Source organism: Harpegnathos saltator, unplaced genomic scaffold (assembly GCF_003227715.2).
Source record: "Harpegnathos saltator strain DR-91 unplaced genomic scaffold, Hsal_v8.6 scaffold252, whole genome shotgun sequence".
NCBI lineage: Eukaryota > Metazoa > Arthropoda > Insecta > Hymenoptera > Formicidae > Harpegnathos > Harpegnathos saltator.
The window spans coordinates 16,505-32,500 of record NW_020230042.1 but is presented as its reverse complement, the minus strand read 5'-3'; the positions used below and the strand labels follow the sequence as shown (position 1 = coordinate 32,500).

The 15,996-nt window shown below is 41.2% G+C and overlaps 2 protein-coding genes across 3 annotated transcripts; both read right to left on the bottom strand.

Moving 5' to 3' along the window:
* Positions 1–292: 292 nt before the first annotated feature.
* On the bottom strand, positions 293–7,441 carry LOC105187146 (cytosolic carboxypeptidase-like protein 5). Of its 2 annotated transcripts, none has more exons than XM_025299080.1 (10): positions 6,927–7,441; positions 6,385–6,677; positions 5,937–6,275; positions 5,576–5,847; positions 5,157–5,397; positions 4,986–5,082; positions 4,592–4,904; positions 3,922–4,129; positions 3,674–3,835; positions 293–1,089 (listed from the first exon to the last, which is right to left on the bottom strand). In XM_025299080.1, exons 1-10 carry the CDS (start codon positions 7,039–7,041, stop codon positions 358–360), a joined length of 2,772 nt encoding a protein of 923 aa, XP_025154865.1. In that variant the 5' UTR covers positions 7,042–7,441; the 3' UTR covers positions 293–357. The 2 variants fall into 2 exon arrangements, with proteins under 2 accessions (XP_025154865.1, XP_011146062.1); XM_011147760.2 differs by having other exon boundaries at positions 5,244–5,397; positions 6,927–7,440.
* A 4,752-nt stretch (positions 7,442–12,193) lies between these two features.
* On the bottom strand, positions 12,194–15,496 carry waw (Translation factor waclaw). The gene is made up of 7 exons (XM_011147754.3): positions 15,107–15,496; positions 14,151–14,963; positions 13,772–14,008; positions 13,378–13,643; positions 12,859–13,073; positions 12,566–12,778; positions 12,194–12,478 (listed from the first exon to the last, which is right to left on the bottom strand). Exons 1-7 carry the CDS (start codon positions 15,220–15,222, stop codon positions 12,353–12,355), a joined length of 1,986 nt encoding a protein of 661 aa, XP_011146056.1. The 5' UTR covers positions 15,223–15,496; the 3' UTR covers positions 12,194–12,352.
* Positions 15,497–15,996: the final 500 nt, after the last annotated feature.

The window sequence follows — 15,996 nt, the reverse complement described above, 5'->3', positions numbered from 1 at the left end:
TTTGCATCGTTGATATATGTTCTGTGTGTGTGTGTGTGTGTGTGTGTGTGTGGTGTGTGTGTGTGTGTGGTGCGTGTGTGTGTGTGTGTGTGTGTGTGTGTGTGTGTGTGTGTGTGTGTGTGTGCGTGCGTGCGTGCGTGTGTGCGTGCGTGCGTGCGTGCGTGCGTGCGCGCGCGCAACAGCATACCTAAAGTGCCGTAAAGTGCCGAGTGTAGTAATTCATCTTTTATGATTACCGATATTACGATATGCAGAATGTTTCTGAAAGAGAGATACGACGATACAGTTTTAGTAAACCAATGACCAAATGGATGGTTAGTTGATCGTCCCTACGTCGAGCTTATTTCGCATTTTACTTCAGATGTCTCCCTCAGATATGGAGTTTCCCTTGGTAGACTTCTTATTCACCTCTTTCAGTCTGGAAGATTCGACCGATTTCATCAATTCCGTCGGCAATCGGCAATATTTCCCAACTCTGTTGCACGTTCTTTCAATGTTCCGTTTGCAAGCGTGCGGTATTCTCGAAGACACTTTGGCGTTAACCTTCTCTATGGTGCAAGACGATTCTCCGGTCTCGGGCAGAGCCTTAGATGCGTTTATAGAAACAATCTTCATTCTCTTCGCGCCGTGTCTCACTATCGCCGTTTCTTCGCAAGTTGTATTAGTTTTAGCCGAATTATTCGTCGGCGTTAATTTCTTACTCGTATAAGTGTCAAAACGCGGCGGTTCGAGAGTCAGATCGACATATCCGACCGTATTGTTGGATCTGTTCGGCCGATGGCGATCGATCGTCTTTTGAAACGGCTTCGCTCCTCCTTCGGAGCTAATCGCACAAATTATGGTATCGTTTTCCACATCATTGCTACATTGTTTCTTGAACGTTCGTCGAGTCGATGTTTGTCGCGGCTTTTTACTTGCCTTAATTCTTTTCATCGCTGTATAAAGAGCTGCACCGCGACGAAAGAGACATTTTTTTACCAAATTACTTTCACTTTTTATGACGTTCTTCGTTCCCATCACCGCGTCGTTTAGTTTTGTTTCTAATTCTTTCAATATACAGGTATTCTGCGCGGTGACGCCTTCGCAGTCCTGTAAATGAGAGACGCTCATGTAGATCGCATGTGTCACAAGAATATCTTTCTCATATATTTTTTTACATTTTGTGTTACGTGTATATTTCATTCATTACTGTCAGTCAATGCAAACAACGCGCACGATCGATACCAGGCTATTTTATGTTCATTAGGATCGATACATGGTCAGGATCTCGGGAAATTAAATATAAATAGGGTAAATAAATGAATAATCGCGCTAAAACTGTACATTTATTAATATAGCTGGATGTTTGAATCATTGTATGTGTACAATTAATGCGATACATCATAATTTCTACACATGGATGCATAGATGATGCAAAGAGAATCAGATTAGGACGACTGGTTCAAATTTGTTTTTGAAATTTAAAATTTTTCGTTCAAGTTGGCAATTATTTTTTAATAGTTTGATGAAATCACACGAGGTTACAAGTTACACCCGTCATCAACCAACAGTCTTAACATTCATAACAAATGTACAATGTTATATTTTCTATACATTTTTTTAATATAAAGGAAATTATCGTTATATGCTACGAAACATCAATTGTATTTTACGTTACGTGTGTATGCGCGCGTACGTTTGCCTATTTTGTCACACACACACACACACACACACACACGCGCGCGCGCGCGCGCGCGCGCTCGCACAAAAATTTATCAAGTATAAAACTTGTATACACTTGCCGCGAAAAACAGTTTGATATATCATTGATGTAGCATCATATCAGTCCTTTATACGGACCGAGTTTGACTCAAATAATAACCAAGTCTGATGTTAATTAAAATTTTGCTCGAAAGATAAAATCAAATTTGAATGTAATTTTAGTTAGATGCACATTTGATATTAATATAATCTACATATGCGCCTGGACAAAGTTAATAGCAGTCTAATCTAATAGCAGGATCATATTTTGACTGTAATTAAGTGCATATTAAGAATTTGATTACTTTTTAACTTAATATTTGATTTTTATTCGAATTTAACTCGGTCCTTACAAAGGACTGATATGATGCTATCAATGATATATCAAACTGTTTTTCGCAGGTTATCACAACGTGGTTGTGTTTCATAATAAACAACATGTTTGAATCAGAGCGAACAAAACATTATAACTCGTATTTCAACAATTTTATCATCCAGAGATATAACAGTATAATCACTTGTATCTCTACGTTGCACTTTTTTGGAGAAAGATATAATTAATTATATGCATGTGCAATATTTCAATACATTTTGTTCAAAAAGATTCACATCGATTAATTGTCTTATCATTTGTTTTATCATTGTATAAATGATGTGATTGAGAATACACTTGTATGTTATCAGTGTAGTGTATACAAAACGGTTATTTACAAACAAATGGCCGCGTTCGGCAGAAAGAACTGCTTACTAAGCGCTTAGTGATTATTATCTATGATTGGAGTATTCTTTTAGATCTTTAACAAATCCAGGGGAATGAACCAATCAGAAACGATAATCACTAAGTGCTTAGTAAGCAGCTCTTTCCGCTGAATGCGGCTAATGTTATGACAGCATTAAAGCATATGAGTGATCACCGTGTATCAATCGAGTTGATTACGATGCGAGATGAATTGATTGAGGCATATCTGGAGGTACGATGCTGGATTTCATTTTTTATCTTATTTTCGCATCTTTCACTTACTGATTAGACTTTGAAATTAAAAGAAATTGACGTTAATTCAATTCGGAAAAAAAAAATTTAAGTCAATTCAAAAAAATTGATACGTGCGATTACATATTATATCGAAATTTGTTGCAAGCAATTAAAAATAAAATGAAAATGATTTCAGAATATAAAGATTATGCATATGTATAAACATTGAAATGTTTATATCATCTCAAGTTTTAGATAATTATGAAAACAATATGACAAGCCTACACACACACACACACACGCACGCGCACGCACGCACGCACGCACGCACACACACACACACGCACACACACAAACGCACACACATATGGATGTCTGTTTACTAAAGCAGATGATTTTTTAACAAGTTCAATACACGGGATATGTTATTGTCTCGTTTACAAACGTATCAAATGAAAGATCTCTACAAGTTTAGAAAAAAATTATATACAATTATGTACAAGAGCAATTTACAATATATATCTCATGCATTGAGATAAAAAATAGTGTAATATATCGTTATTGTTATAAGATATTTTGTAGGGGATCACGCATTACCCATTATCACAAAAGATCAAGTTCTCTCATATTAAGTAGATATTCTATAATTCGATACTTATTCTTTTAATTTTTACCCGTGCGCATAACCACATACGCGTTTTTGCACGCACGCACGCACGCACGCACGCACGCACGCACGCACGCACGATTTATAACATCATACACAAAGTTTCTCTTTGCTACATTTTTAATTATATATAAATGAATCGATGTCGAGACACAAATGTGTTTCGGCATTAATACTAAATAGCATACCAGTTAGTCACTGGATAATCACTACACGAATGATTACGATAGTGTACACTGCCTTATATCAGCGTTGCAAATATTGTCACTTTTATTATTTACATCAAAATTTACCTTATGCATTGATCTGCCGGACGGTGCAGAAAGATTGTTTACGTATGTTAATTTCAAATGAGATTTTACTCCTCTTAGAGAACGATATTGGCTATTTGGCAATCGGCTGTTGGGATTATCATTGGTGAGATCAAGAATGGAAGGACCTAATGCTGCTCCAACCTGTGTATTATCAATGACGAACCATATATGTTTTTGCAATGTTATCTGAGAAATTGGATAAAAGACAGAGATACAAAGTAGAGTACCGCTTCAAACATTGCCGGAGTATATTTCGGAGGAATAAACATGTGATTAATAGTTTTGTTCACTCCATCGCGAATTCTAGCGGGTATTGTATTCACCAAACGGCCAGAGTTATAATTACACTCTAGAGTATAGCTGCGTATCAGACCAGTCATCTTGTACACCGCTACGCGTCCCGAACCTTCTCTCGACATACCATCTCGTTTGTCTCTATGAAAGTCATGTACCGAATGTACATGTGTGTACTCGATACATCATAATAATATAAATAAACGAACAAATAAGTTGATACACATATACACACACACACACGCGCACATACACAGAGTGAGTTATTTTTAAGTCCCGCCCCAAGTATCTTTTTTCCCTACACCTTTTATAAAACAATGTTTCGTTCCAAAATTGCTGGACTTCAAGGGGGACCCAAGATAGAGAAAGAGATATCAGGGGTAGGAATATTAAAATGGCTCACCTTATGTGTGTGTGTGTGTGTGTGTGTGTGCGCGTGCGCGTGTGTGCGCGCTATATAATTTAAATTTTCATGGGAGAGGAGAGGAGAGGAGAGGAGAGAGGGAGGGGGGAGAGGGGGGGAGAGGGAGGGAGGGGAGAGAGAGAGAGAGGGAGGGAGGGGGAGAGAGAGGGAGGGGGAGAGAGAGAGAGAGAGATACTTACATAATGTACATGTTTTTTTCTGCAAAATTGCACGACGTGAAATGAAAGTGCGGATTATTGATAGACATCAATTTTGGTAGTAGCATACACGTAATAGTGTCTTCTGGATCGGTAAAATGATTTCCGTACATAAAGACACCTTTCTTCGAAGCGTGTCCATGAAGATCGATATATAAATATAATCCGCTATTATCTGACGATTTTGCAACTTGGCCTGTCCCGACAGCTGTATAAATTATTTTATCATCAGTCTCATCTCTCGCGATATCGATATCTTTTCTAGCTTCCTTAGACAATTCTTCACTTTCTTTGTCTATATGCAACAATCATAAATCAAGACAGGTCAGAAATCAGTCGCATACAATTACATTAATACAGGAAACAAGTGACGTACCAATTGCTGTATCGTTGAGTTTTCTTAACGTCAATAAACGTTTCTTGTTAGTTTCGACGGTACATTTGCTCTTCTCATCCAGTGACATAAGCGTTACCTTTGAAAGAAATATATAGTAACATGGAACATGTTGGTTCGCTACGACGTAAACATGTATCGATATATAATCACCCGATCAACTCTTGGAAAATTGTGCACAAACGTGTTAGCAATATGAAGCAAAATCACTAAAAGAGACTCAACAAATGTAGATCGTACTTGCTGCAACAGTCTTGCGGTTGTATCACGTACAGCGTTTGCTATCGAAGCAGTCGAATCTGTAAGGTTTACGTCTTTATCCACAATTTCTAAACTTATAGCCGACAATTCGTCACTCAATCCACTCGGTAGTTGATAAGAATGGTCGTAATATCTAAAAGAAAAGGTACACGTGTACGCATCATCACGTGTACATATCACGTATCAACACGCGCGTATATATACACGTGCGCGTGCGTGTATCGTATGTTGTGTGTAAATTAACTCTTCTCCTGTGATACGAATCTGCTCAACAGGATGCCACAATAATTTGATTAGAATCACAAGTCAACCTTATCAAGTTTCTCGCAGCATATATCGTGGGATGATCAACTTCGGAAGGATTCAGATAAACTCTATTTAGATTTACTCCTTTAGTGTCCATTCGGTAATGTCCTCCGGCAACGCCATCCGGATTGAGCATCGGTATCAATTTGAACACATACAATCGACGTAAAATGATGGCGATTTGATCTTGGCGATTTAGTAAAAAATTGAGGAAACCATTCAGGACAAAGCTAGATGGCGTCTCGCCTGGATGCACTCTGGCACTAATAAAAATTACCTGTACAAATGCGTCATCATCATAATCATCACGCGTTTGAATAAATCTGTGCGATGATATCTTTTGTAACATGACGCAACAGAGCATACCTTTTTGTTTCGAAATTTGTAAGGCCTCTCCTCATTTTTCTCGGGAAACATATTATTCAGTCTATCTTCTCTCTCCATCGATATGTTACGATAAGAGCTTACTGTCAGTACATCTAGTCTACGACCCTCCAGGGATTTTATCGCGCATTCTCGGTGATAGTAAACATCATCCACACAGGTTACACTACTCTTACCCATTCTCTGATCGACTCTTTTCAAGTAATTTTGTAAATCAGTATACGAGAATGGATAGGTAAAAGCAAAGTAAGTGACAGCTTTCGTATCATTCGGAGTATAATAAAGGAACGACAAAGTAAAGTCACTTCCTCTCTGGTCAAGCTGCAACATCAGATACAGTACGCTGTGTAACGTCGTCAAGCATATCAACGATATCTCAGTACTCTCGGTACAACAACTTGTACTTGATAACGATAAACATTGCAATTACAGTGTACGTAGGTTTTTCACGTATTCGTTCCCAATGCGAGTGTCCCGGTACGATCTTAAACACTGGACACATTCCTTGACTGAACATCTTGACTTGCTTGTTCAAATTGACTATATTAAATCTGACAGAGGAATCAGGACGACCGCATCTCACGCCAAAATAAAACCACGTTCTGTTGTTGTTTTGAAATTGCGTGCCGTGACAGTCATGCTTCGTCCACAAGTTAAACTCATAATCTTGTATGCCTTTGGAGTCAGAGCCATCTGTCAATTTGCCTTCAATTTCACAAGCATCTAGAAACAGAGAATGCAACGATATCGCGTCGTTACGTAAGAGATATATCGGTGGTTGTTGAGACACTCGATTCCTTTTCTAATTTGTACACAACATAAGAGAGACGATCGTCGTTCAGCTCGTGTATTCGTATCGATGAAGCGGACATACATACATATACACGCACATCTCATACGCGCATATAGCACAGGAGACGATCAACTTGAATCAATAAAACACTAATGTCGGGATATATAGAATTTCGTTACCTTGGTTAGAAACACCCGGTACTTTAACTTGCTCCACTTTGGCCAGGTTAGCCGAATCGAAGTTGTTAAAGAACACGAAGCCGCCGCAAACAATGTTCTCAATCATACTCGCCATGACGCGCTGAGATTACATCCGCCGTAAGATCGGTCTGCGAGACAACAACTCGTTTTGATGCGGTGCAACGTCACAACGCTCGTGACAACGCGAATAGGATCCCGAGTTATTCGCTGCCCATCACTGCGACTTTGATTTTAAATCAGACCGCGATATGTGTGGTCTTGCGATTCTGCGGACGGTACCATTCCATTCTCGTTGCTGCTGGCGAATCGTCTCTGACAGCTGTCAAACAACAATCATACAATCTCCTGCAGAGGTCACACTAAAACGCGTCGTTTACACCCCGCGAACTCGAGAATATCCTCGTAAACAACTCTGGACACTGGATGATTGAACTACTATTTGAAAAGTATCTTGTGACTCTACCGGACTCGAAGCAGAGAGGAATGTGAGAGCGGCGGCCAACGCGACGTTTTCCGGCGACACCGATTTTCCCCACTGGGAAAGGGCGCCATCTGCATCTCATTTTGAGAGGGGAACTACGGAGGAAATACCATCCACTTTCAGGTTCCGGCGGTAAAACCTGCCACCTGTGGCAGGTGGCAGTCCGTGCTACATCCATTTTCAGGCGGTTTATGTCCGTGCTACAACCATAATAGCGTACTTGACAAGCACGGTCTCGCACATTGTTACGCGTTTACAACGTGTGCAGAAAAAAAAAAAGAATTGACATTTGGTCTGTTCTTTTCAGCTGCACTGCGGAACTAGTGCAATAAGTTAGAATGAGCCAACTATATTTTTTTTCACTTTAACTTATTGCACCGGTTCAGTAGTGCAGCTGAAAAGAACAGACCAATTGTGTATGATTAATATCATGAAGATCATACGATAGGTGTCCGGCGATTAGTTTGTCAACCTGAAGTGTGAGGGTAGATTGGGTTGAGACAAACATCAAAGTCCAATACCGTTTTGCGAGATTCACAATAATTATCGAGTTATTAATGACAGAAATCTGAGGAGTAGGAGCGCGCCGACATAGATGATTGGAGAAGCGTTGCAGCTGCTCAGGGTAGCGGTCACGAGTCTTTTCCCTGGCGTGAACTGAAATGAAAAGTGAAAGACTTGTGTGAATTAGTGAAGAATGAAAAATTTTATATGAATTTGTGAAAATCGAAACATTTCACACGACAATTGGAGAAAAAGAAGAAGAAGAAGAAGAGACGGTGCTAGGCGACAGAACGACGGCAGACGACAAATATAATCTAATCGGAAATTTCAAGGTAGTACTCGCTAAATATCCCCGCTATGTCGTCGCTGCAAATTCGAGTGTACTGTTTTCACACGCGTGAGCGTATAATTTGCTCAAGCTTTCTTCACACGATTCTTGCGAAATTTGAGACGACGAGTCTCGCCCCTAAAAAAGGCCTCAGCCAATCGTATAACGTTCGTATGCGTATAAATAACACATTTGGATCGCATCTTGAATCTTTCGAAAAAAGTCGATATTCGCTCTTCGGGTTTTCACAGAGAATGTCTAAAAACCTTCCTCAAATGAGCAATATATGATCTTGAAATTTTCATGAAACCCGAAACTTGTAAAGCGTAAGTTGAAGGAACGAGAATAGTTTCCTTTGCGGTATTTCATCTCAAGATCAAGGTATTCTCAGATCGTATCTCAAGATCAGCATTCTCCACGTGCAACATTTTTCGTAGACACGTCTCGGAACATTTTTTATCAAGCACGAGCGACGAACTTGCGTAAAAGAGCTGGAAAACTTTACGAGACGTATCGTTTAGAGAACAAAGGTTATCCGCGGATGTTACTTTCCCCATACTTATCCGCAAAAATGACCGTAATGCGGATTAAACAGCCGCGGGAGCAGCTGCGGAAGGAAAATCCATGCGGTTTTTACGACCTCACCGGCAGAGCAGGCTCTGATTTCTTCTCGTCTTTATCACGAGAAAAGCGCCCCCATTTTAAAGGATGATCATAAAATGCGTGACTACTTTGTCACGCTTATATCATCAACTCCTGCTTCAATCTCCCACCCTCGATCGAGAGTATCAACGCACGATCAAGCGCGAGTTATGAAGATTCAGTTCAGTACCGCGAAGAAACTAGTCGGGGGACGCTCGCAGCCGCGGTGGAATTTAACGCTCGCGTTCGCAAGGGCCTAACATTCTACTCGCGAAAGGCACGCCATCGCCCCTTTTCTCACAACGGTGCGGATGTTTAACTCCTTTCTTCCTTATTTTCCGCTACAACGATATCGCGACTGAAAACAAAAAAGGTCGCAGTCTAAGAAGCGGTATGACGTTGAATATTCTACACAAGACCGGTATACTCATACAGTTGGAAATTATTCAGAATGTTTCATTGAGAACATAATGAATTAGAGATCCGCGTTCATGGACCGTTATCCGTCTCTGTCTGGATCAATATCTCTTGTATACAACAACGCAATAAATAGATAGACAGACAGAGATTGACGAGAATAATTGCAGATTCATAAAGTCATGATTACTAGTCGGATGATGACGAATTGTGAATGCCGAGCGCGAAATTTCGACTTCTTATTCCCGGAAAATTCGTCAAACGTCCGCTCTCGTTATCGGAGACCTCCCATAATAAATGATTCCACATATATCTGGAAACGTGTATCGCTGCCGGCGTCCTGCTTCCCGGCTGCTGGAGTCCTCCGGATTTCAGTCGCTCACGCTTCTAGTGCTGACACTCGCGATTTGACCGTGCGGTTAATCAACGCGATGCTGATGCGATGCCGATTGAGTGTCTTGAGGACCGACGAGATACATTTCTTTTAATTACACGAGACGGAAATGACGAGCGCGTCGCGCACGGCTACTGCTGATGGAATAAGATCGAGTATGCGAGGCGCACGAGTATCAATCCTTTGCGGTCGAGTGTCGGCAAATAGCCGCCCAAGCCCTTTTACCGTTGCGGACGCGTGTCGGTATATAGCCGCCCAATTGAGTTTACAGCTGCGGAGACGTATTATGAAGCGACTCGCGTGCGTCTATCTTTCTGAACGATAACATACGCATGGGTATAGTAGACTGAAGAGTCAAGTTTCCTTTGAAAGAAATTTGAGACCGACGCTCGCTCGTCGGGCGGCTCCGACCGCAAAGGGTTAATACGAAGGGCAAAAAGTGTCGTCGCTCGCGAGCCGATCAACATAATCGGCGCGATGTAAACAATGTGGGCCTCGGCGGCGGTTGAAGCAAGAGAGACTTGCTCTTGGGCGTCTTTCCTCTTTCTTTTCTCGAAGGTTCCGGGACAACGAGGGGAATGCGAGGAGGCCTTTCAACTGTACGCGACATTGATTTACTATTTATTGATTACTGAAAATAAAGAAAATTATTCTGTCGAAACAGATTATATCGGATATTTGTTAGCTTTATGTTATTAATTAAAGAGTAAGGTGTACGATTAGAAAATGTGTTAGCAACCAATTGTACAGAGTGTCAAAGTTGTTGTGACGCCGTTTTCGGAGAATAATTAAAGGTCATGGTCGCGTTAAAGAGTGGAATTTCATCTCATGCGAATTTTGTCTCGTTCTTATTTGATATGTTAGATTATCCGCTGCGGACAATAACTCTTCTACTTTTCATATAATATTCAATTATAATAAATAACATTTAATCGCATTCGTTTGGCTCTTTTTATTTCGAAAATAAAAAAATATATGTCAGGGTGAGACTTCATCCATGACAACATCAACGTGATTTTCTTTGATGCTTTTTTTAAAAGTTCAGATATTTCGTCGACTTGCGGGATATTTATAATCGGAGTCTCGTCGCGTTAATTAACACGTGCTCCTTCGAGCGGATCGAATGCCACTCACCGATGGCCACTGTCAGCGCCACGAGCGAATGTCCGGAGCGGACGAGATGCTGAATGCGAGAAGCAGGACGAAGGGAACGGGACGCATCAGGGTAACGACATATCATGCGTCTCCAGACGTGTCAAATTGTTTATTATACAGGAGACTTTGACACGGCAACATGTATTCGAAGATTTAATATTTAATACGTACTTATATTTTTCCTGCTCCTGTCCCCGCTCTTTTTAGACCACAGGGCATAGTCTGGCATAGAGATGTCAGGCAACACGGTGGTTGCAGCACGGACATAAAGCACGCCTGAAAGTGGATGTAGCACGTACTTTCACCACATGCAGATTTTACCACCGAGACCTGCATGTGGATGTAGCATCGTAGTTCCCCTCTCAAAATGGATGCAGATGGCGTTCTTTCCCAGTGCGGAAAAACCGGTGTCGCAGAAAATGCCGTGTTGGCCGCTTTCAGGTTTCTCCCTGCTCGAAGAACGCGATGCCGGTAAAGCAGCGTCATATTTACACGCATTCGAAATTCGAAATTGCATATACACGTATATGTTGTTGGGTTGGCCGGCAGTGGACAGCAGCACCGCTCGGAATTGCGGCGCCTCGCTGAGATGGGATGAACCGAGGGCGGCAAGCTCGGGGACTGGGGGAGTTGAATACAAAAAAAGTCAACATAGTCGAGGAGATACGGAGATCTCGAGGGCGCGAGCGGAAAAAGAGTTAGGAAGAGAGTCAGAGTCGGAAGCGAGTGGAAAGGAGATAGACACAGAGGCAACAAGTTGCTGCACTTAGCCGACGAAACGCAGGGATAGCAGTCGAGCGTCGTAGCGGATTAAGTCGTCAGATGGTAGTAATTATTATAGCCTTAAGAATCGTATTGTTCTGGTGATATCGTTGTGATTCGAGTGAAATATAATTGTGCGCGCTGTGTGGTTTGATACTGTCGTGTATCCTTAATTAAAAGAACCTAGAAGACATTCCGACATACTCACTCGCCGAGTTGCTACAATTAGTGGGTTGATAAAATAATTATACATAGCCAGAAACAAGAGCAATAATCTTACAATATATATGTATGTATTCTTGGTATATCCACCGCACCATCGATAACTGATGGATATTACTTGTCACATTTGTTTCTTGAAACGTGGCGTTGTTAACGTCGCTTGCGCTTCAGTACCTCGCGCCCATTAGCTTCTCTCAAGAAAGAAGAGCTCTCATTGGATATCGTTCGTTGTGTTGGGTGTGCAGCAGGCGCGAGATACAAGAGTGTCAGGGGTGCGGGTAACGCGAATAAACCAAACGTCGCTATCGGTTGAACCGTTTGAGAAAGGAAACAATGCGAAATATCTCAGATTGTTTGCGCTTTAATTCAACATCATCGCAACGGGCTTGCACAATATCGTACAACATTCGAGGTTGGCTTCACAAAAAAAAAAAAAAAATATAGAGACAACAGAGCGCCAGCCAGTAAACGGTTGTAACATACCATGTACAAGATTATTCTTATTTCTTCAGTATGTTTATGAAAGTGTCTTTGGGCAGGGAAATTTTACCGATCATTCTCAATTTCTTTTTTCCCTGCGCTTGTTTCGTCAACAATTTATTTCGTCTAGTGATATCGCCTCCGTACTATTGGATATTGGAAAAACACAAATTTATGTAAAAATTAATTCGCAACCAATGTACGTGCTCAGATATATCGACACATTTACTTACTAATTTCGCTGTTACATCTTTTTTGTAAGGCTTTAGAGTTTCCCTCGCTATCACTTTGCTGCCTACCGCTGCTTGTATAGCTATTTCAAAAAGCTGTTGCGGAATGATTTCCAGAAGTTTAACGCATATTTTCTTACCCGTTTGATGAGCCTTCTCCGCATGTACAATCGTGCTCAATTCTTGTACCATTTTACCATTCAACAGAATATCCAACTATAAATTATGCGTCAAAATGAGAGATGAAGAATACACGACGTAACACGAAAATAGCAACAAGTCTGAGTAACAATTACCTTCACTATGTTGGATGATTGGTAATCATGATCTTCATAATCGAAACTAGCGTAACCGGAACTTATGTTCTTCAAAGAATCGTGGAAGTCAACAATAATTTCGTTCAATGGCATTATATACCGCAAGACGAGTCTGTCATTACTGATAGACTCGTTCGATTTCTCAATCCCTCGCTTTTCTCGGCAAAGCGACACGATTTGATTCGTATACTCAACTGTACAACATTGTACAAAGCATCGATTACTCTACAAGTAGCAATATACGAGTAAGAATTAAAACAAACTTATCTCAAAATGTCGGATCGATATGTTCAGGGTTGAATTCATACAAGTCACTGAGCAATATCAGTAATGTCATAATTTTAACTGACAAGATGAGAAGTGAACAATTGATAAAACTTGTACTCGTTGCAATCTCTCAGCTCGTGCACATGCAAACTTCCCCGACTTCCTTTCCTGACTTTTGCAAGAAGGCTCGAACGTTGGGGATGATACCGTTGGGTGTGGTACCGTACGTACCTGGTGTTATAATAGTCGCCACGATCATAGGCTCATAAAATTCACGAACGATCAGCGGATCTGGAAAATGTTCCGGATTGTTAAATATCACCGTATCACCTTGATACTTGGTTATATTCTTGGCGCCGAATATCTTGGCTTTGTACGTGACTGCGGGTGCTGTGACTATCGGTTGCGCTTTGTACTCTTGTTCGAGACGCTGAATGAATACCTCCATGTGCAGCAAGCCTAAAAAACCAATTCGCCATCCTCTTCCCAGCGCAACACTGTAACATGTGCGATGTGAGTATCCGTTCAAGGAGAGACGAATCAATCCGCAATCGTTACGATACATGTGTCAAGATATATGGTACGGTAGAGTCACGATGTGATTACGGTAGAGAAGTCATGATACCTCGATTCTATCGCGATAGCCACAGCACTGTCGTTCAAAGCAAGTTTGTCGATAGCCGTTTGTAGAGAGGTAAATTGCGACTGATCCGTCGGATATACGCCAGCAAATACCATCGGTTTCGGTGGATCGAATCTTTCCAATGGATCAACCGTATGTTGCTTCAGATGTAAAGTGTCTCCGATGCAAGCAACCTTAGACTTCATATTGCATGAAACAATACCAACTTGTCCCGCGAATCTAGATCAGTTGAACGACAATCAAAACGACACGCATATGAGAGTTATTCATGAGAAATATACATATGAAAATTATCAACGATTGTTATTGATGTATGTGCGCATGCGTATACGACGTCTCGTCATAACGTTTATCGACTCACATTGTGCGGATGTCTTCCACATGAGGTCTGAGGAAAGAAATATTTTTAATTTCGTACGATTTGTTGATATGTAGAAAGTTGACATGTTCACCGACAGATAATGATCCATCTTTGACATAAATCAAGGAAATGGTACCTTTGTATTTGTCATACCAGCTGTCGAATATCAATGCTCTAAACGGATCAACTCTAGTCACCGTAGGCGGTGGAATCTTTTCGACGACAGCATCGAGAATCATGTCGATTCCAATGCCTAGCTTGGCAGAAATCATGGTAACACCAATATCATCCGTACCAAATAAAGTTCGCAACTGATCGTGTACTTTCTCAGGATTGGCATTCTTCATATCTATTTTATTGATGACTGGCACAATCACAAGATCCTTTTCTCGCGCTAGATAATAGTTGGCTACAGTTTGAGCTTGAACACCATCATTGGCATCAACCAGCAGTATGACCCCTTGACAAGGGGATAAAGATCGACGAACTTCCGCCGCAAAGTCTACGTGGCCGGGTGTATCGATGAGATTGAGAAGAAAGTTTCTTCCTCGATAGAAATAAGACAGCGATGCCGTCTGAGCCTTCACGGTAATTCCACGTTCTCTCTCCACTTGCAAATTGTCTAGAATCTGCTTGCCGGAATTCGCTTTGACTGCACCCGTTATTTCCAATAATCTATCAGCAAGTGTACTCTTACCATGATCAACATGAGCAATTATGCTGAAGTTACGAATAAGTTGAACGGGTATATCGTACGTAACATCGGTCGTCACCGACGAGGCAAAGTATCTGATCGATGAGCAAGACCATCGTCTGAAAAGAAAAGATTCGGATTCGGTGGGACACACGTGATACGATGAAATCAAACGCGACAATTTCTTCTCACATTCCAGTTTGATTACGAATCTTTAACGCGGACGACGAAGAAGGAAATAAAGGGAGAGAACGTTACGAACCTTTGTTTGTCAAACACTCGCATATTTCGAGCAGCACGAGTGATCTCGCCGCAGACGAAATTGTAGAAAACAGTACGCATTGTGACGTATGTAACGTCTGACAATGATGAAATCATTACGCAAAAAATTTTATCATACTCGGAATACGATAACCGGTGATGAGCATCCGCTGGAAAAGCGGTAAATTTTTTTTCCGTCTCGGTGGTTGCGAATCACTGTGTCATCGGCTCACCTCGAGCCGTTTGTACTCGGTTTTTTGGCACAGAATCACTCGAACTGATAACAAAATTATTGAAAATTCCAAGGAGGTGACTCTAACCTCGTTGCATTTGTGCGATCCAGAGACTGCCAATTCCATAGACATGGTACAAATGGACAAAGAGGAACAGGGACTTCTTTTCTCCTAAAGGCTCGTCTACAATAGCTGTAAGAGTAAAGGCTCGTCTACAATAGCTGTAAGAGTAAAGGCTCGTCTACAATAGCTGTAAGAGTAAAGGCTCGTCTACAATAGCTGTAAGAGTAAAGGCTCGTCTACAATAGCTATAAGAGTATGGGCCAGAGCACAGTGGTGGTACGACGTAATTTTATAGACTTATGTCCGTTTCTACAAACCGTGGTTAATTTAACCGACTGATTATTCCATCGGAATGGACCAATCGCATTTAATAATTCTAGTTAATGACAAATGTGACTGGTCAATACCGTTGGAGTAACCAACCGGTTAAATTAACCAAAGTTGGTAGAAATGGGCATTAGAGTGCGGTCCGGCAACCGCTACAAACCGCTTTGAAGCGTTTCTCTTTCTCGTTCTATTTCTCGGATGCAAACGAAGAAAGAGAGAGAAGTAAAAACGCTTCGAAGCATTTGTAGCGATTGATGGACCGCACCCT

Bases quoted from the DNA above. Each gene is read 5' to 3' on its own strand.
- LOC105187146 (XM_025299080.1), bottom strand. From the start codon at position 7,041: ATGGCGAGTATGATTGAGAACATTGTTTGCGGCGGCTTCGTGTTCTTT. The intron at 6,276-6,384 runs GTAATTGCAATG...CTGATGTTGCAG, and splicing joins GTGAAAAACCTACGTACACT to CTTGACCAGAGAGGAAGTGA. The intron at 3,836-3,921 runs GTACTCTACTTT...GATAATACACAG, and splicing joins CTCCGGCAATGTTTGAAGCG to GTTGGAGCAGCATTAGGTCC.
- waw (XM_011147754.3), bottom strand. From the start codon at position 15,222: ATGATTTCATCATTGTCAGACGTTACATACGTCACAATGCGTACTGTT. The intron at 13,644-13,771 runs GTATCATGACTT...CACATGTTACAG, and splicing joins GCTATCGCGATAGAATCGAG to TGTTGCGCTGGGAAGAGGAT. The intron at 12,479-12,565 runs GTAAGTAAATGT...AATATCCAATAG, and splicing joins AAGATGTAACAGCGAAATTA to TACGGAGGCGATATCACTAG.